Raw genomic sequence first — 14,725 nt, forward strand, 5'->3', positions numbered from 1 at the left:
CTGGTGATCTAGCGAATGTTGCGCAAACCTTCTGCCCTCTACGTCGATCAAAATTTAAAAACAAATAGAAAGACAAACTTTTAGATAAAGCGGTCGCAAACTCTATGGTTGCAAACAGAGAAGGTGTATTACTTTTTGAAATTTTAAAGGTAAAACGATTAGCAGATTTTTGTTTTGTTTGACGTAGCAACAAAGTAGAAAGCCAATCCAAGCACCGCATCAAGCCGTCACTGGCTTCAGTTCCTTCAGCTTTTCCATCTCGTGATCCCGCTCATCCGCGCCGTCCGCGCTTCAGGCTGAGAGTTGTGACCATTTCCTAGGTGATTTTGATTCTCCGACCAACTAAGTCGTACAAATAAACGACGCTGCGGCGTCTCCTCAACTCGGCGCTCCGCACTGGTGGCCTACCAAGGCAGCTCGCAGCTCCAAAACGCCTGCAATGCGGATGGCTGCCATAACAAGATGGCAGCCCGGACGGGATTGACTGTAAGCGTTTTCTAATCAATACTGCTAACCATTACAAGCCCACAGCTTTGTTATTGGTCTCAGTCATAAGAAGAGAAGATTGAGCTTGCGCATAAGTATGCTTCACTCTCGTGAGGGGAACTCGCACGTATTAGCGTGCTGCTTTGACGCGATACTGCGCCGGCTCATCCGCTCATTGGATCAGCTGTTTTCAGTAGAGGCACTGACTTGTGCCCGGCCAGTTTACTCTGGTCGCTGTGCGCTTTTAGTTTCAGCCGTTCTTCAAACTTCGATCAAACGTGTAGAGCTTCGTCGGACGTTCAAGACGCGTGCGACATTCCGTTTCGTTCAATTCTTGGTCGTCTCACTGGGAACTTCTTTTTTTTTTTTCGTTATTTTTATTGTTTACGTATAATTATTGCCGGTGCGTCTTGCCTAGAGCGTTATTCGCGCGTGCACCACCTGTCTGCATGAGTATTTATCTACGAAAAAACAAACAAACGTTGCATGCAATGTTGTGTACGCTTTAAAATCTAGAGAAGTTGCTTAAAGTTTCTAGTGTCCGTGTATATTTTCTTAATAGCAGATTGTTTTCAAATCTCATTTACAGCTAGAATGCAGAATCAGCCGAGATTCGCGGTTCGGTCCGAACCACGGCTGGACAGCAAGTGGCTCCACCGAGACTTACAGGCCAGTGGTTGTCCCCTTACTGGTCCTTGTGTCGAGGTTACAGCGCACAAAACAAGGACAAAACGAGAGACACACAAAGTGACGAACACAAGTGCTGACTTACAACTCCTTTGTATTCTTCTACTTTCTCTTCACAAAACTAGTTTAAATACCAGATGGTTATAAATGAAAACAGGGAAAAATTAAAAAGTTTTTTCTCAAGCCATTGCAATAATCTCGCTAAATATTCTAATTCTTTTTTAGGTAGCGTTATGGATGGGCTACTGACACAATTATCTTCTGGGCGCGCAATCGTCGCGGCCTTCTATTATTTCTCTTGTGAGCGGGCTCTTACTCCTAGCTATGACGGTACTTTTCTTGAGACCTGCTGGGCAACCACAATCCCTGCAGTAGGGGCTGTGATCTCCAGAAATGACTTTGTGGGTGTCATAATGGTGTTTTCTTAATCATTTAAACACCGGCCAGTTTGTCCAATATATTTCTGCAGTTGTAAGTCAGCGCTTGTTTTTGTCTCTTTGTGTGTCTCTCGTTTTGTCCTTGTCTCGTGCGCTGTAACGTCAAGATGAATCACCAACTCACCCAAGCTTCCCTATTAACGATTATCCTAGTGATTTGATGTTTTTCTTTCCGCCGTCTTAGCCGCCTCGGTCTCCGAGGTAATTTGCCAGTTGCGGTGCCTGGAATCTGTCTTTGACGGGCGTGTTTGCTTAGTGTCCTATCCCGCCCATACGTCCAAAGTGGTCCCGGCAACAAAGAGACGTCGCACATGTCGGCACCCTTTGTTGAAAGAAATTATACTTTTGGTTCTTGATTTCTAGGCTAGGTGGCGCAAGCTACTGCCGATACAAAGGGTACGGCCGTTAGCATCCGGCGTATCACGCTGTCGGAAGACGCGATCCTCATGGTTTGTGCTAGAAGTTTGAGTAAAAACTGTGAGCGAGTGTGAGTGTTGCTGTCGTCGCGGAGTCGTAACTTTTGGCTGCCAAAGCTTCTGTGGGCTGGCTGGAGAAGCTGGAGAGCAGCACAATGGGCGTCTGCTGCCCCCACCACCGCCGTCGGGATACTGAGACGCTTCTATTGCATCGTTGAGCGGAAATCGAGGGACTGCTTTCAAGGATGCGGTAAATACACTGGTCGGAGAATGCGATCAGGCACCATAGTGGCGGCCTACGAATCGTCGGGTGGCAGGTTCAAATCCCGGCCATTTGCAATCTGACAAAAGCTTATTGCAGAGGAGATGCCGCATCACTGAGACGTCGTTTGCTTATCGAAAGATCCCCTGGAGGTCGAAATTAATTCTCGGTCCCTCGCTGTGGCTTGCTGGGTGCCCTACATTGGTTTGGCACGTAAAACACTCAAATTTGGTTTTGTCTTCCGTGTCGTTTGTGCACCTTTGCAGTTTATTGTTTTACGGGGAATTTGAATGATATAGATTGTAAGAAACCGTCAATGTTGGTCTGTAACTGCCAACTTGCTGTAATTTCGACAATTTGCTCGTCGGGTTGAAAGAGAAGTTGCCTTTCCGCCACCTGTGTTGTAACCGTACCTCTTTTCTAGCCACCGTGAAAGTACAACGACCGATGCTCCGTCATAGATGCTGAAGTCAATGAAGCATTATGGCGTATAATCGTAAAAAGGGACATTTGCTCTTCCACTAAGGTTGCAAAAAGCTTGCACCACTCAAACATTGTAATCTTGATTTTTTGACAAAATCTTACTAACTGGGAAGGCAATGGACGGAAGATATTGTCATTGCCTGACTGAAACATGGCCTGCTTGTGATATTGCTAACAAACTTAGCATTGCCTTTACCATGCTTTTTTAAGCCAGCTTTTCCTTATTGTCATTTTTGGCCCTTTCTTTTTTTGCTTCCTGAATGGAAGTAAATGAGTAAATTTGTTACCTAGATGACAGGCCTATTAGAGTAGCTTACTTCGGCAAGTTAATCACCATTGCTTGGAAGGCTTTGGCACAGAGAGGGCTGAAGAATCAAGGATTTTAAGCTTCCTTTTTGAACCCGCGTTTAACGCTTTCCCGTGTTGTGATTTTAGCGTGAATAGAGATTGCGCTCTTGTTTGCAGTGTGTCTTTTCTTACGAGGGACTAGCACAGTCTTGGAACGAACTAGTCAAGGATGGAGAACTGCAAGCCGTGAGCGAGGATGTGACGTCCCAGGCAAGAGGTAATGTTCCACTCGATGCCTGAACATTCAAGCCACCGTTAATAGAGCTATTATCATGGCTCTTAGAAGGTGCCTCGGTGGCCCCGAGGCAAAGCGATGGCTTACGGATCCGTAGGTGGCGGGTTCGAATCCCAGCCGAGGTGCCCGCAGTCTAACGGAGGCATATTGCATAGAAGGCGCCGTGTAACCGAGCCTTCGGTGGATTGTCATAAGATCCCCAGGTGGTCGAAATTAATTCTCAGTCACCCGCTGGGGCATGCCAGATGCCCATCATTTGTTAGGCATGTAAAACCCCGAAATTTGACCATGGCTCTTGGATAACTACTTACTAGTTCGAAAACTTTGGCACTTACCGCCCTAGTCAATTTTGTCACCACCAGTGGCACTGATCCATGTAAAAGCAAAAAAAAATAAAAAATAAAAATATTAAAAATTTTGATCATTTTTTTAAGCAGATGTTGCACCTTTTACATGGCGTCTCAATTATTTCGAAATACTAAGACCCCTAGTTTTCTAATTTGTATAGCTCATAGAATCCATCTTTCGACATGTTTGTGGGTTTTTATTAGCGATGGACCGAACTTTTGCCGAATCGAAAGTTCGGCTCCGAATCTTGAGATTCAGCAAAGCCGAACTTTTGCCGAACTTTTCTAAATATTCAGAAAAAATACATTGTTACCAGACTTAACATTGATATTTAATTTTTTCTTGCGAAATAAGTTTTTTTTTTTCTTAAAGGCAACATGTAATGCATATTGACACAGTTATTACTAAATAAGGTGATATTCTACAAGATAATTGTATCGGTGTCGTTTTTGTGTGTTTACTGGCAATATTAGTGACTCCTTGCTAGGTGGCGTGACAATGAGGTTGGGTAGTAGCGAGCGTGGCGCAGTCACGAATCACGCTACGAGAGTTTCGGTTTTTAGGCATTATCAGCGCAAGCCTGCATGTGTGTGTACATTGTTAAAATGAAGGCAATAACTCTGTGTTCTTGCTTTCTCTGGGAGTCTCCGTTTTGTGCGCAAAAACGGATGCAACGGTTGCTGAGCCTTCGCCAGAAGAGATAAAAATATTATTGTAAATATGCATGTTTTTTACTTAAGTCACTTGACGTCAGCTTTGCATGAAAGTGTGCGTCCCATATTCGCAACATCTCGCTTGTAACCTTTAAAATACCAATGTCCGGTGTTAGGACACACACAAACGTTTAGGAAGATAGGGAGAGTTAGGAATGTTGGGCATGCATCGTCGAGCATTATAGTCCTGTGTTTAGTTTTATGCAGATACATGAAAATCACAAAATGACGCCATTTGAAAAAGACGAAAATAATCCCTGGAGAAGGAAAACAAGAGGAACAATCAAAGCAATATTATTTTGTTTTGGCACACACTACTTCTGAGCCGAAAACAAAATTGTTATAATTGCGAGGAGTGCTTTGAAGTAATTGTCGGTCAAAGTTTCAACTACCTTTTTGCATCACTGGAAATGTCAAATGAAAATCACGTTATCCAGAATGTACCCCATCATTTGTCACTTGCGCAGTGGACTGTGTAAATTCCTGGTCGATCTTCTGTTCTTGAGGCAGAAAATATTGAAGAGAACCACACTCGCTCACAAATGCTCAGTTACCGTGTTGCCTACTCCACACCTCGCCGTATCCGCTTGTTATACTACACCGCACGATGGTAACCGCACGACTGCACAGCATCCATTTGCAATCCATGGCCCCAACGCGTTCTCGCACGTGCGCAAACATTTGCCGAATTTTCGCCGAATCTTTGCCAAATCTGAAGTTTGGCAGGTTCGGTCCACCACTAGTTTTTATAAGAAACAGATGCATCCAGTTGCTTCCTCCATGGTAACTTTTCCAAACGCACGTCCATTTGTTAGGCTGTTTTAGCAGTCCAATTGGTTGACGCCTAACGTCGACAGTGCGTCTCCACTGCTTCAATTTGTTTTTAGAAAAAAGTTTCCCATAGCGGGACGAAAAGATTCTGGACCTGGTGATCCGAGGGCCATGCTATCCTTTTCCGAGCGCTTGCTGAAACTTTGCTATCACCGGAGATATGCCAAATGGCCCGCTGTCTTCCGTTAAAGGTCCTTGGGCTTGAGCTTATGCTTCGAACCAGAAAAAGCCTCTTTGAGCGGTATCCACATGGGGTAGAAATCTGCAGAGGAATATGCCTGACGTCGATAGCAGGTCCAGTTCCCTCCTCGGCTTGGTCGTTCACACCAACGAGGAGCCGGGGAAAGGACGTTGGCGTTTGCAGTTCAGCGGTTTCCACTCTTGATGCCACCGCAGCACTTTCACTACTTCAGATATCAGTTTACTCCGGGGCATCCTAGTCCTCCCCGTTTTCACTCAGTTAATGTAATAAATCTAGAGGAAAAGGTTTGCCATGTTCGCACGCATTTCAGCCACTTTGGAACGATGGAGCATAGAGACAAACATTGGTGATCCCAGAGGCCTTGGCACGCTCCGAGTGTTGACGAGGCTTTGATAGACACAAAGAATTGGCAAAATATCACTTACCAAGTAGATATCTGAGCTTTTTAGCTATATTTTTTACAGAAAACATGGGTGTCTGGCGTGCCGTAAAAGAAAAGCTAGAGTTAAGCAACTGCACAACTTTAGCGCGTCACGGCTAAATGAACAAGCCTTAACATATCGTCTGCTTCCTTTCTCCATTCTTTGGTCGCTCTTTACCTCATTCTTTCTTTCGGACCTTCACTGTCAAAGCCCAAGATTTGAATGCACTTGAGTGCCCCCTTAAGCAGGTTCACCCTCTTTTTGCGTGCAAAATTGGACTCGAATAATCGAAGCAAAGATGGACTTGCGGCAGCCATTTGCGTAGAACTCTAGGTACCTTCAGTTTCTTGTCCCCACAGAGCCGGTTGCATGACCCAAAAATCCATCTTGCGGCTGTTTTAACCGACGCGAGAGATAATCGCAGTCACCAGCAAACAGCCCTGGATTCTTGTGCGGCAGTTTTCGGTTTGCGAAATTCGCAAAGATAAATCGCTGGTGTTGGGGATTGGACGTACCGTTGCTTAGGTGCCGACCAGTTACGAACCGTCTTTCTTTCTCCTCGTCGGCGCTCCGCAGAGCGCGTTGGGCTGTGCACGTGCGTGCCCCAGACGGGGGCCTCAGCATGCCCGTGTCCATCGTGCCCGCCCTCGGCCGACAGGGAGGCCTCGGAGCGGGACCGGGACCCAGCCCTTACCTCACGGACCCTCATCGACGCCTGGGCATGGGGTCCGCAGCCTTGTGAGTCGGCTCATTTCCTCGGGGAGAGAACGGCGATGGGACTAATTATACACCCTTACACTCAATTTGATAACTGTACACAAAATAGTTTGGTTGATGTAAAATCTTTTTGACACATTGTGAGGCAGTAACAAAGTAAAGGAGTTCAATGTTTGAATGCATTTTTCTCGGTTCCACTTTTTGCAGCAGATTTCACACGAAGGAATCTTTTGTTCGAAGGTAAAAGTATACTGATACCACAATCAAGATGTTTCTGAACTGAAATTTACTGGGGAATTAAACTATCATCTTATTTTGTTTTAAATTGAAGTCCTCATTGAGAAAAAACTATGTTCTGAAACATTTACATAAGACAGAGGTGCATCTCACATTTTGAGGTAATAACTCCTCCTGAAATATTTACATTTGAGTTACAAAAACTAGGTAGCCCAAAGTCCCACATCACCCACTTTATATTCGAGCAGTCAAAAGGATGCTTAAAAGCCGCATTTTCATATCGTAGATTTCCTAACGAAGAGTGGCACATCTTCTTATACAGGTATGTAAAATTGTCCCAGAGAGCTGGAAGTTTGCACATTGAGTAGTTCAGAAGTTAAATCTCTAGCCAGTGTCCCCCCGTGGCGGGGCCAGCTTCGGGGATTTTGTGTCTGCGGCACGTAGCCTCGACGACGTCTCAGCGTCACGTGACATAGACGTCACATGAGAAAAATCCCCTCTTACCCGTGTCCTAGTCAGGAGCTTCCCTCCGAAGCGCCGATTGGCTCGCCGGGACCGTAGTCTTTTTCGCCGAGCTACGGCGAGGTGGACTGAGGGCTTGGTGGACCTGGCCTTTGCAGCACTGGACCAGCTAAAGGCGTGCCTGAAGACGCTGGTTTCAGAGCAGTACCAGCTCGGCTCGGAAGCGGCCGCCTCCACGCTTTCCTCTGTGCGCCTGAAGCAACAGCTGGCGGTAGCCAAGCGCTACTACGTGGCGCTGGTGAGGCGCCGAAGGGGAGGGGCCACGCTGCTGCCGCACTCTCCCAGCCTCCAGAGTGGCAACTTGCAGAGCCCCGACGTCCGAGGGTGAGGGGTCGATCCTTGCTTTACCACGTACTTGCTCTCCTAGTTTCGAGTAGGTGCATTCTCAAGCTTTCTTCTAGGAAGCGAGGGGCTTTTAAAAGACGTCGGAGTTTCTGAGATGGTTTCATTATAGTTTGACTCAGTTTTGAGGCCCGGTTAGAGCCGTCCAATCTTGCGTACTGGTCTATACGGTCTAAGCTCATTACAACAGTCCTGGTTACTACAGACATTTGGATATAACATAGTGATTTGTGAAGTTCGGTTGGTTTTCCTCTACATACCATTGACTCAACTTCATATCTGCATACAAGATATTCCTTTTGCAACAGACAGAAATCTTGGTAAAAATCAAGATCTGTTATAACGAGCTTAGACTGTAGTTTGTGAGGGGTTAAGGATGCATTAGAAGCTCCTTCTTTGGCGTGCGCTCGTTGCCCTTTGTACGGCTTTGGCTGCGCATCTGCTTAAGTGTTACCGAGGGCAGAAAGCTTGTGCTACCAAGTGGAGCACCCGCTGCATTCTTAACCCGTCTCTGACTGCGGCATTAAAAACGAAGCTTGTAAGCTTGGAAACTGCTTGTCGTAAGAGTGTCGAGATGGGAAACGTGCATTTGTCAAGAGCCTGTGTTGCGGAACATCTTAACGCTGTAAGACAGTCTTTTGATTTGCTAGTAATTGTGGTTTCTTCCTGATGCTTACTGGAAGTGTGCTCAATGATTAATGTTCAAGTAAAGAAAAAAACAGTTGAAAAAGAAAGGCGGGAACCCAATTAGTTTTTTGTTTCTATTTTTGCCACGAGGCAACCCCTTTCCCACTTGCACAATGGTCTTTCGGGGCTTTGCAGTGTGTATGCATCTTTGCAACGTGTCTCTTCCACTCAACGGTATGAACAATGCGTCCATCGTTGTAAAACGGCGTACAATAAAACCGAGACCGAAGGAGCACATTTAGGATGGACATGCACTCAGTCGCCACTCAGTTGTTTTGGGTCTTTCTTTGGTTCTTGTTTTCTGTGTCTTCTGTTGTATAACGAACAAGTAGCAACCAGCCCAGTTTTCAACACTCGCGCGACCACTCTTTCCACAGGGCCAAGATGCCGTGCGAGCAGCCGATGCAGGCTCTGGCCCGCGTCGGCTCTCGTGCCGCCCTCAGCTTTGCCTTCGCCTTCCTCAAGCGGGCCTGGCGCTCCGGCGAGGATTCTGACCTCTGCGGAGAGCTGCTCCGGGAGTCCCTGGAGGCACTCCGGGCGATGCCGGAGGCGTCCCTCTTTCACGAGGAGGCCGTTTCTCCCGTCTGGCTGGAGGTGGTTGACCGAGCCGACAACTTCCTGCGCTCTGTTGTGCTCGGGTGCGTTTTCTGGGCGAGTTGCTGCCGCCGATGTCTGTGAAAGAGAATCTCCCTGTGCAACGGAGGAGCAATCGAGCCGGTCGGGGACTCTTCTAAGCGACACGGCACGAGGGTCTGGGTCATTACATTTGCGACCCTCGAGCGGTTTAAAGCGATGGCTCTCTATGAGAACCCTGCACGAACCTTGCTTGCTCTTGCTGGTATTAATTGCACCGCTACGAGGCCGTCGAAGAGAGTGTTGGCAGCTGAGCGCAGCTGTTCGTTTGATGTCATGGAACACTTTACCAATAGCATTGCACCATGTGGAGCGGGGGCACTGATGCATTCGCCCCTCCTCCACTGCATAGGAATGTGGGCTGCATAGTAGGGTAGAAACTGCATACGAGAACGATCATGTGGTAAAGTGCGGGGGCATTTCATGGTCAAGTTGTGTGCGTGGCGTCATTTAGAAAAAAAGGATGCAACACCCCTAAAAAAGAGGTGCATAAAGGAAGGGAAAGAGAAGCCCTTCATACATACACAGTTTCTTTGCCGCGTGTCTTATTGCATATAATTTCGACAGAAAGTGTTGCCTGTTAAAAGCCCGGTAGTAGAGTGCCATCGCACGTTTGTTGCGCTTGGCGGAATGTCTAAGCCGGGCAATTTTTGTTTCGTCGCCAATGGACTTCTTCCAAAACCGACGCGCCCCATCGCGGCGAAATACCACGCAGTGCACTCTGGGAACTAGTTGGCCACTCAGTTTCGGTTTCGACTGAGCAGCTTCATCTCATGCTATCACGCCGCGACCGAACGCGCTGCTTGCGTTTTCGACTATCCGACTTTTCACGATTGTAGAATACACTCATTCTCGAGCGAGATGAAAACGAAGACCGGGGCACTTTCCTTGGTTCCCGAAACACCGGATATTGTGCGTGCGTATGCAAGCGTAGTAAGACGTGGCTTAGTCACCTCACCCCACGAGTGCATCTTTGAGCTCGTGTCAGTAATCCCGTCTAGTACCAGTGAACTACAACTGGAATTTGGTCACCTTCAGCCCTACACGTATTTTGTTTGCCAAACGTCCGCTTCTTGTTACTTCATTGGGCGAAAAGCAAGCCGCATCCTCACAGGAGTATCAAAGTTGAGCCAGCATTGGCAACGCAATAAATTTGACCTCACTACTGCACAAAAGTTACTATGATGTCTTCTTCGTGTCATCACATATCTCACACTCAAATTTTATGCTGATATAAGATTAAGTATTCGCAAACGCTGAGATCGGCTTGCTACAACGGAGGCCCTAAAAAGCGTCCCCTACTCCTCGCTAAGCCTTTTTGGACGACCTTTTACTGACGCCCAAGATATATGCCTGAACGGTGTGTCTGAAATTATCTTGGCACACTCAGGGCTCATTCACACTGGAAGCGGATCCGCGTTCGCAAAGCGGTTGCGAACGCGGTTGTATAAGGATTCAGTACAATTGCACGTGCACACGATGACATCAAATGCGCGTGCAATTGCACTGGATCTTTATACAACCGCTTTCGCAACCTCTTCGCGAACGCGGATCCGCTTCCAGTGTGAATGGGGGGTCAGTGAGGAAGAAAGCAAACACATAACAGATATTATTGCCATCAGCAACCGTCAAATGCACTTTGAATAATTTCGTTTGTTTGGCGCACCGGGGTTCATGCCCGTCCGACGCACTTCCGCCAAATGGTGCGACATTCTTCACACAAGTGCTCGACTTTTGGTTTCTTAAGATGGTTTGTATGTGCGAATGTGCCTATATGATTGCAGGATAACTTTATGCGTATATGCGATGTTGAATATTAGTGAAATGCAAGCGGGTGGGTACTTCACGAATTCGTGCAGTGCTGCGGGGCAGTACAGATAAGCGATGAGAAGTGTGTTCAAATGGAGCTTTTCAATAGCGCCTCCAAGTTTTACCTCGCGTACTCGGGTATTAAAAGAAAAAACAGTAATTGCAAAAAGTTATATTTCGTCTATGGACGCATGAAACAAACAAACTTCCTGATTGCGCAACAACACTAATGTAAAGGCGCGAGCTCGATTTGTGCATACTTACTAGTGTCTTGTCGTTTCGTACACAAGCAAGATCCCCGAGCTTCGTAGCGTCGAGATTCCCAGCACTCGCTAGTCCACATACCTCGAAACGCTAACAGAAAGGCTCGAATAGAAAAATACAACAAGCATATGCGTTAAGACAAGCTATACGTCTCGGGCTTGTGCTAAAGCTTCGAGATCTGGCCATTTAGGTCAGTTTAGAGACCACAAATGACGCTCTCGGGACCAGAAAACACAACGGCCGTTTATAGTGCACACTCTCTGTATAACCTCTTGCCGACGTGTCGATCGAAACCGAAACCATGGCACTCTCCTCCCTGGCCAACTAGTTCCCAGAGTGCAACGCGCGCCGTGTTGCATGCAGGGCTTTATGGAAGTAGTCTATTGGGTCTCTCGATCTTGGCGGTTATTGATCACTTCATACCATTAGCACTCTTTCCACTCCACCGTAACGAGGAGGGGAGCCCGTCCAAAGTGTGCGGGGGCTTGCAGTACGCAAGCCTCTGAAATGGTATGCAGGCACCTCGCGACATCAAAGAAATTTTCTGGAGAGCTTCTATACTCATTGTCACATTAAAAATATTTTTTTTAAATAATCAAGTTTTGCGCATTGTTTATACGAGTTTTGGCCAGTAACTAGTTACTAGTAACGCATTACCATTAACTAGTAACTTTTTTCAATAACTTGTAGCTGTTACTCATTACAGCTTAGTGGAAGTAACTTGAACAAAGTATAATTTGGGGTTTCTTAGTTCATCACAAAGCAGTGATTACATGGCTGTGCCCTGGTACCGTGCCCAGTCAAATAAAAATCGGTGAAAGCGGGAACCAGGAATGGATCCCTGGGTTCTGCAGTTCTGTTTAGTCATTTAAAAGATTATTTTCCATTCTTAGAAGAAAAAAAAATAATTGTTAATCTTTGGTTAGAGCAGACCAAAGAAACCTGTTATATTATAGTAGTCTCTATTTTCATGTGTCCACAGTGCCAAAGCGTTATTTTGTAAAACCACGGTGGCCTACCTTAACCCCTAGTGAGTCGTGTCATTCTTCCCAATGTTTGGCGTCGTGCATTTTCTTCGGTGCGGGTCCCTGAGCTTGTTGGCTATCGGAACGCAGAGACATCAACGTCGGGGTCGGCCTCTCTCGCGGCTGCGGGCAAGTTCCGGTGCCGGATCAGCAGCTGGCGCTGTCGCTCTTGCTGGAGCTGTCCATTCAGCGGGGCACCCTCAGCCACCTCCTCGGCGGCGTCCTGCTCCTGCTTCAGTTGTGGGACAGCGGGAAGTACGAACTTGACAACAGGTACGTCCCGGTTTGGGTGAAGGGTCGATTTGGTGTGAGACTGGAATCCTTGCAGGGCTTAGTCCCACAAACATGTAGGGGAGTTTGTAAGGTCATGTGCGAAGAACCTGGCAGTTTGAAGCTTCAGGTCCACAGCACTCGAGTGAATTGGAAAGCATACTTTTTTTTCAAGAAGGCCCAAGTAGCTCAAAACATTGACTGAATTCTAATGGCAGCATGTCTGTTATCTTCGTTAAAGTTATAGTAGAAGGCGGAATCTACCAATGCCTACACAGAAATATCTCTGCAAGGCTATTCGGCCATTTGTCAGAAAGTAAAAGCTGTGGGAAATCTTGCACACACCCACCAGCAAGCCGACTCGCACCTGGTCCGCGACCAAGCTGGCAGGACCGGGCCCACCCGTAGACTATGTACTCAACGCATAAGAGAAACACATAAGCATAAACACATCAATACAGCATATATGCACGACCTTGCCCAAGTCCACGCTGGTGTCCATGGAAGAGAGAAGAGATCAGAGCCCCCGATTCATCATTCGTTATAACTGATCGGCAAGGAGCTTTCTCCCAGTCACCGCCAGGAAGCGGCGAAGCGCCATCTACTGGTGAAATGAAAAGGTTGAGAGAGGGGGTTGCAATGGCTGTCTAAAGTAAATAAAAGGAAAGGCAGCCAGCAAGTTTCGAAACCACTTGAATTCACTAAGCCATAAAACAAAGTCGGAGCAGAAGTGTATTGTCATGCCTTGGGCGTAATCAGCTTGAAGGCGACGAGGCAATGGAATATATGGGAACAATGATGACAAAGAAGCTCAAGCAGCAAGGATACGTAGGAAGTATTTCACCAGTGGAGTATAGTTCAAGTACTGAAGTTGGGGCTATGGGACAAAAAATGGGAAAGGGCAGTATGGAGGATTCCAACGAATACATCAACAGGTACAGATGGTATACCAGTAGAGTTGATAAGACAGTTAGGACCCAAATCTAAGGAAGTGTTAAGGAAAGCAGTAAGTAGCATTATCATGAGGGGAACTGGCCCGTAACAGTGGAGGCTAAGCAGAATGAGTTTAATGTACGGGGAAAGGGGTACAAAGCTGACATAAGTAGGAGTCGTCCCATGACAGGAACTTCTGTAGTCTACAGGTTGACAGTGCAGGTTATCAAGGAGAGATTCCAGGCATGAGTAGAAAATGAAATTTGTGCCAGGGGAGCTACAAAATGGGTTCCGAAAAGAAAGTAGGTTGGAGGACAATTTATTTTTATTAACGTAGTGTATTGAGGTAGCAGGAAAGGAATGTAGACCACTCTGGTGAGCATTCTTAGAGATAAAGGGGGCTTATGACAATGCCATGCGGGGCAATTTGTGGAACATAATGAGGAGCTTAGGTGGATATGGATGACAGAATATGGACATTTCTAAGGGATATTTACAAAGACAACATGGTACTAAAAACATGGGGAGGAAGGAGAGCAACGCCAATAGAGATAAGACAGGGTCTTAGACAGGGATGCCCTTTGTCGCCATTGTTGTTCATGTTGCATCTCCAAGGCTTAGAGGAAAAAAAAAGCAATTGTGGGATTGACCTTTCATACGACAGGCGAGGTCAAAAGATCAGTCATTGCCAGGTCTGATGTAGTAGGTATTCTAAGGATATAGTGCTAATGGCCGATAGCAACATAGAGCTTCAGTCCCTAATGAATATATATGGTGCAGAGGGTCACAGGTTAGGCTTAGAATTCAGTAGTGAGAAATCAGCGGTCATGGAGTTCAGTGACGACAGAATTGTGGAGCTAAAGATAGAAGTATTAGAGGTCAAGCAAATCGATAAATGTGATTATCTAGGAGTATCGATTAACGGGTACAGAATACCTTCATGAACTTGCAAAATGTGTAACTGGTGAGGGCAATTGGAATGCAGCTGGAATAAAAGATGGAGCACTGTGGAGCTATAACAGGTATGAGGTGGTGAGGAAGATCTGAGAAGGAATTATTGTTCCGAGCCTGACTTTACAAATGCAGTTTGGTGTATAAAACTGGACGTCCAGACAAGGCAAGAAATAAAGCAACGTGGAGTAGGTGAAATGGCTCTCGGGGCACACGGTAATAAAACACCGAACCAAGGCGTACAAGGCGGCGGGGGATGGTCCTCATTCGAGGGCAGGAAAGCTAGCAGCAAGACGGAATTTGAGAAATAGGTACAGAACAATGGGCACAAAGGGTTCTTAGCTATTTACAGATGACAAGTGTCGATACAAAAGGGAGAAAGCGAACTAGATAAATTGGATCTATATATATGAGCAATAGTAGGGAGGCAGATGAGAACATCAAAGTTAAAAAGAAAGTTGAAGA

General features: G+C 46.5%; 1 protein-coding gene across 3 annotated transcripts in view; it reads left to right on the forward strand.

Moving 5' to 3' along the window:
* Positions 1-213: 213 nt before the first annotated feature.
* LOC8024807 (E3 ubiquitin-protein ligase HERC2) overlaps positions 214-14,725 on the forward strand; it is a 219,161-nt gene continuing 204,649 nt past the window's right edge. For 2 of the 3 annotated variants that reach the window (XM_040214461.3, XM_042289816.1), the window contains exons 1-7: positions 296-486; positions 1,076-1,155; positions 3,237-3,336; positions 6,447-6,608; positions 7,445-7,670; positions 8,753-9,013; positions 12,197-12,379. In XM_040214461.3, the coding sequence (XP_040070395.2) occupies positions 1,081-1,155; positions 3,237-3,336; positions 6,447-6,608; positions 7,445-7,670; positions 8,753-9,013; positions 12,197-12,379 (1,007 nt within the window). In that variant the 5' untranslated portion in view covers positions 296-486; positions 1,076-1,080. Of the gene's footprint in view, positions 487-1,075; positions 1,156-3,236; positions 3,337-6,446; positions 6,609-7,444; positions 7,671-8,752; positions 9,014-12,196; positions 12,380-14,725 lie in introns of all 3 variants that reach the window. The other variant, XM_042289815.1, reaches the window with a different exon arrangement.

Source organism: Ixodes scapularis, unplaced genomic scaffold (genome assembly GCF_016920785.2).
Source record: "Ixodes scapularis isolate PalLabHiFi unplaced genomic scaffold, ASM1692078v2 PGA_scaffold13__105_contigs__length_92229423, whole genome shotgun sequence".
Classification (NCBI taxonomy): Eukaryota; Metazoa; Arthropoda; class Arachnida; order Ixodida; family Ixodidae; genus Ixodes; species Ixodes scapularis.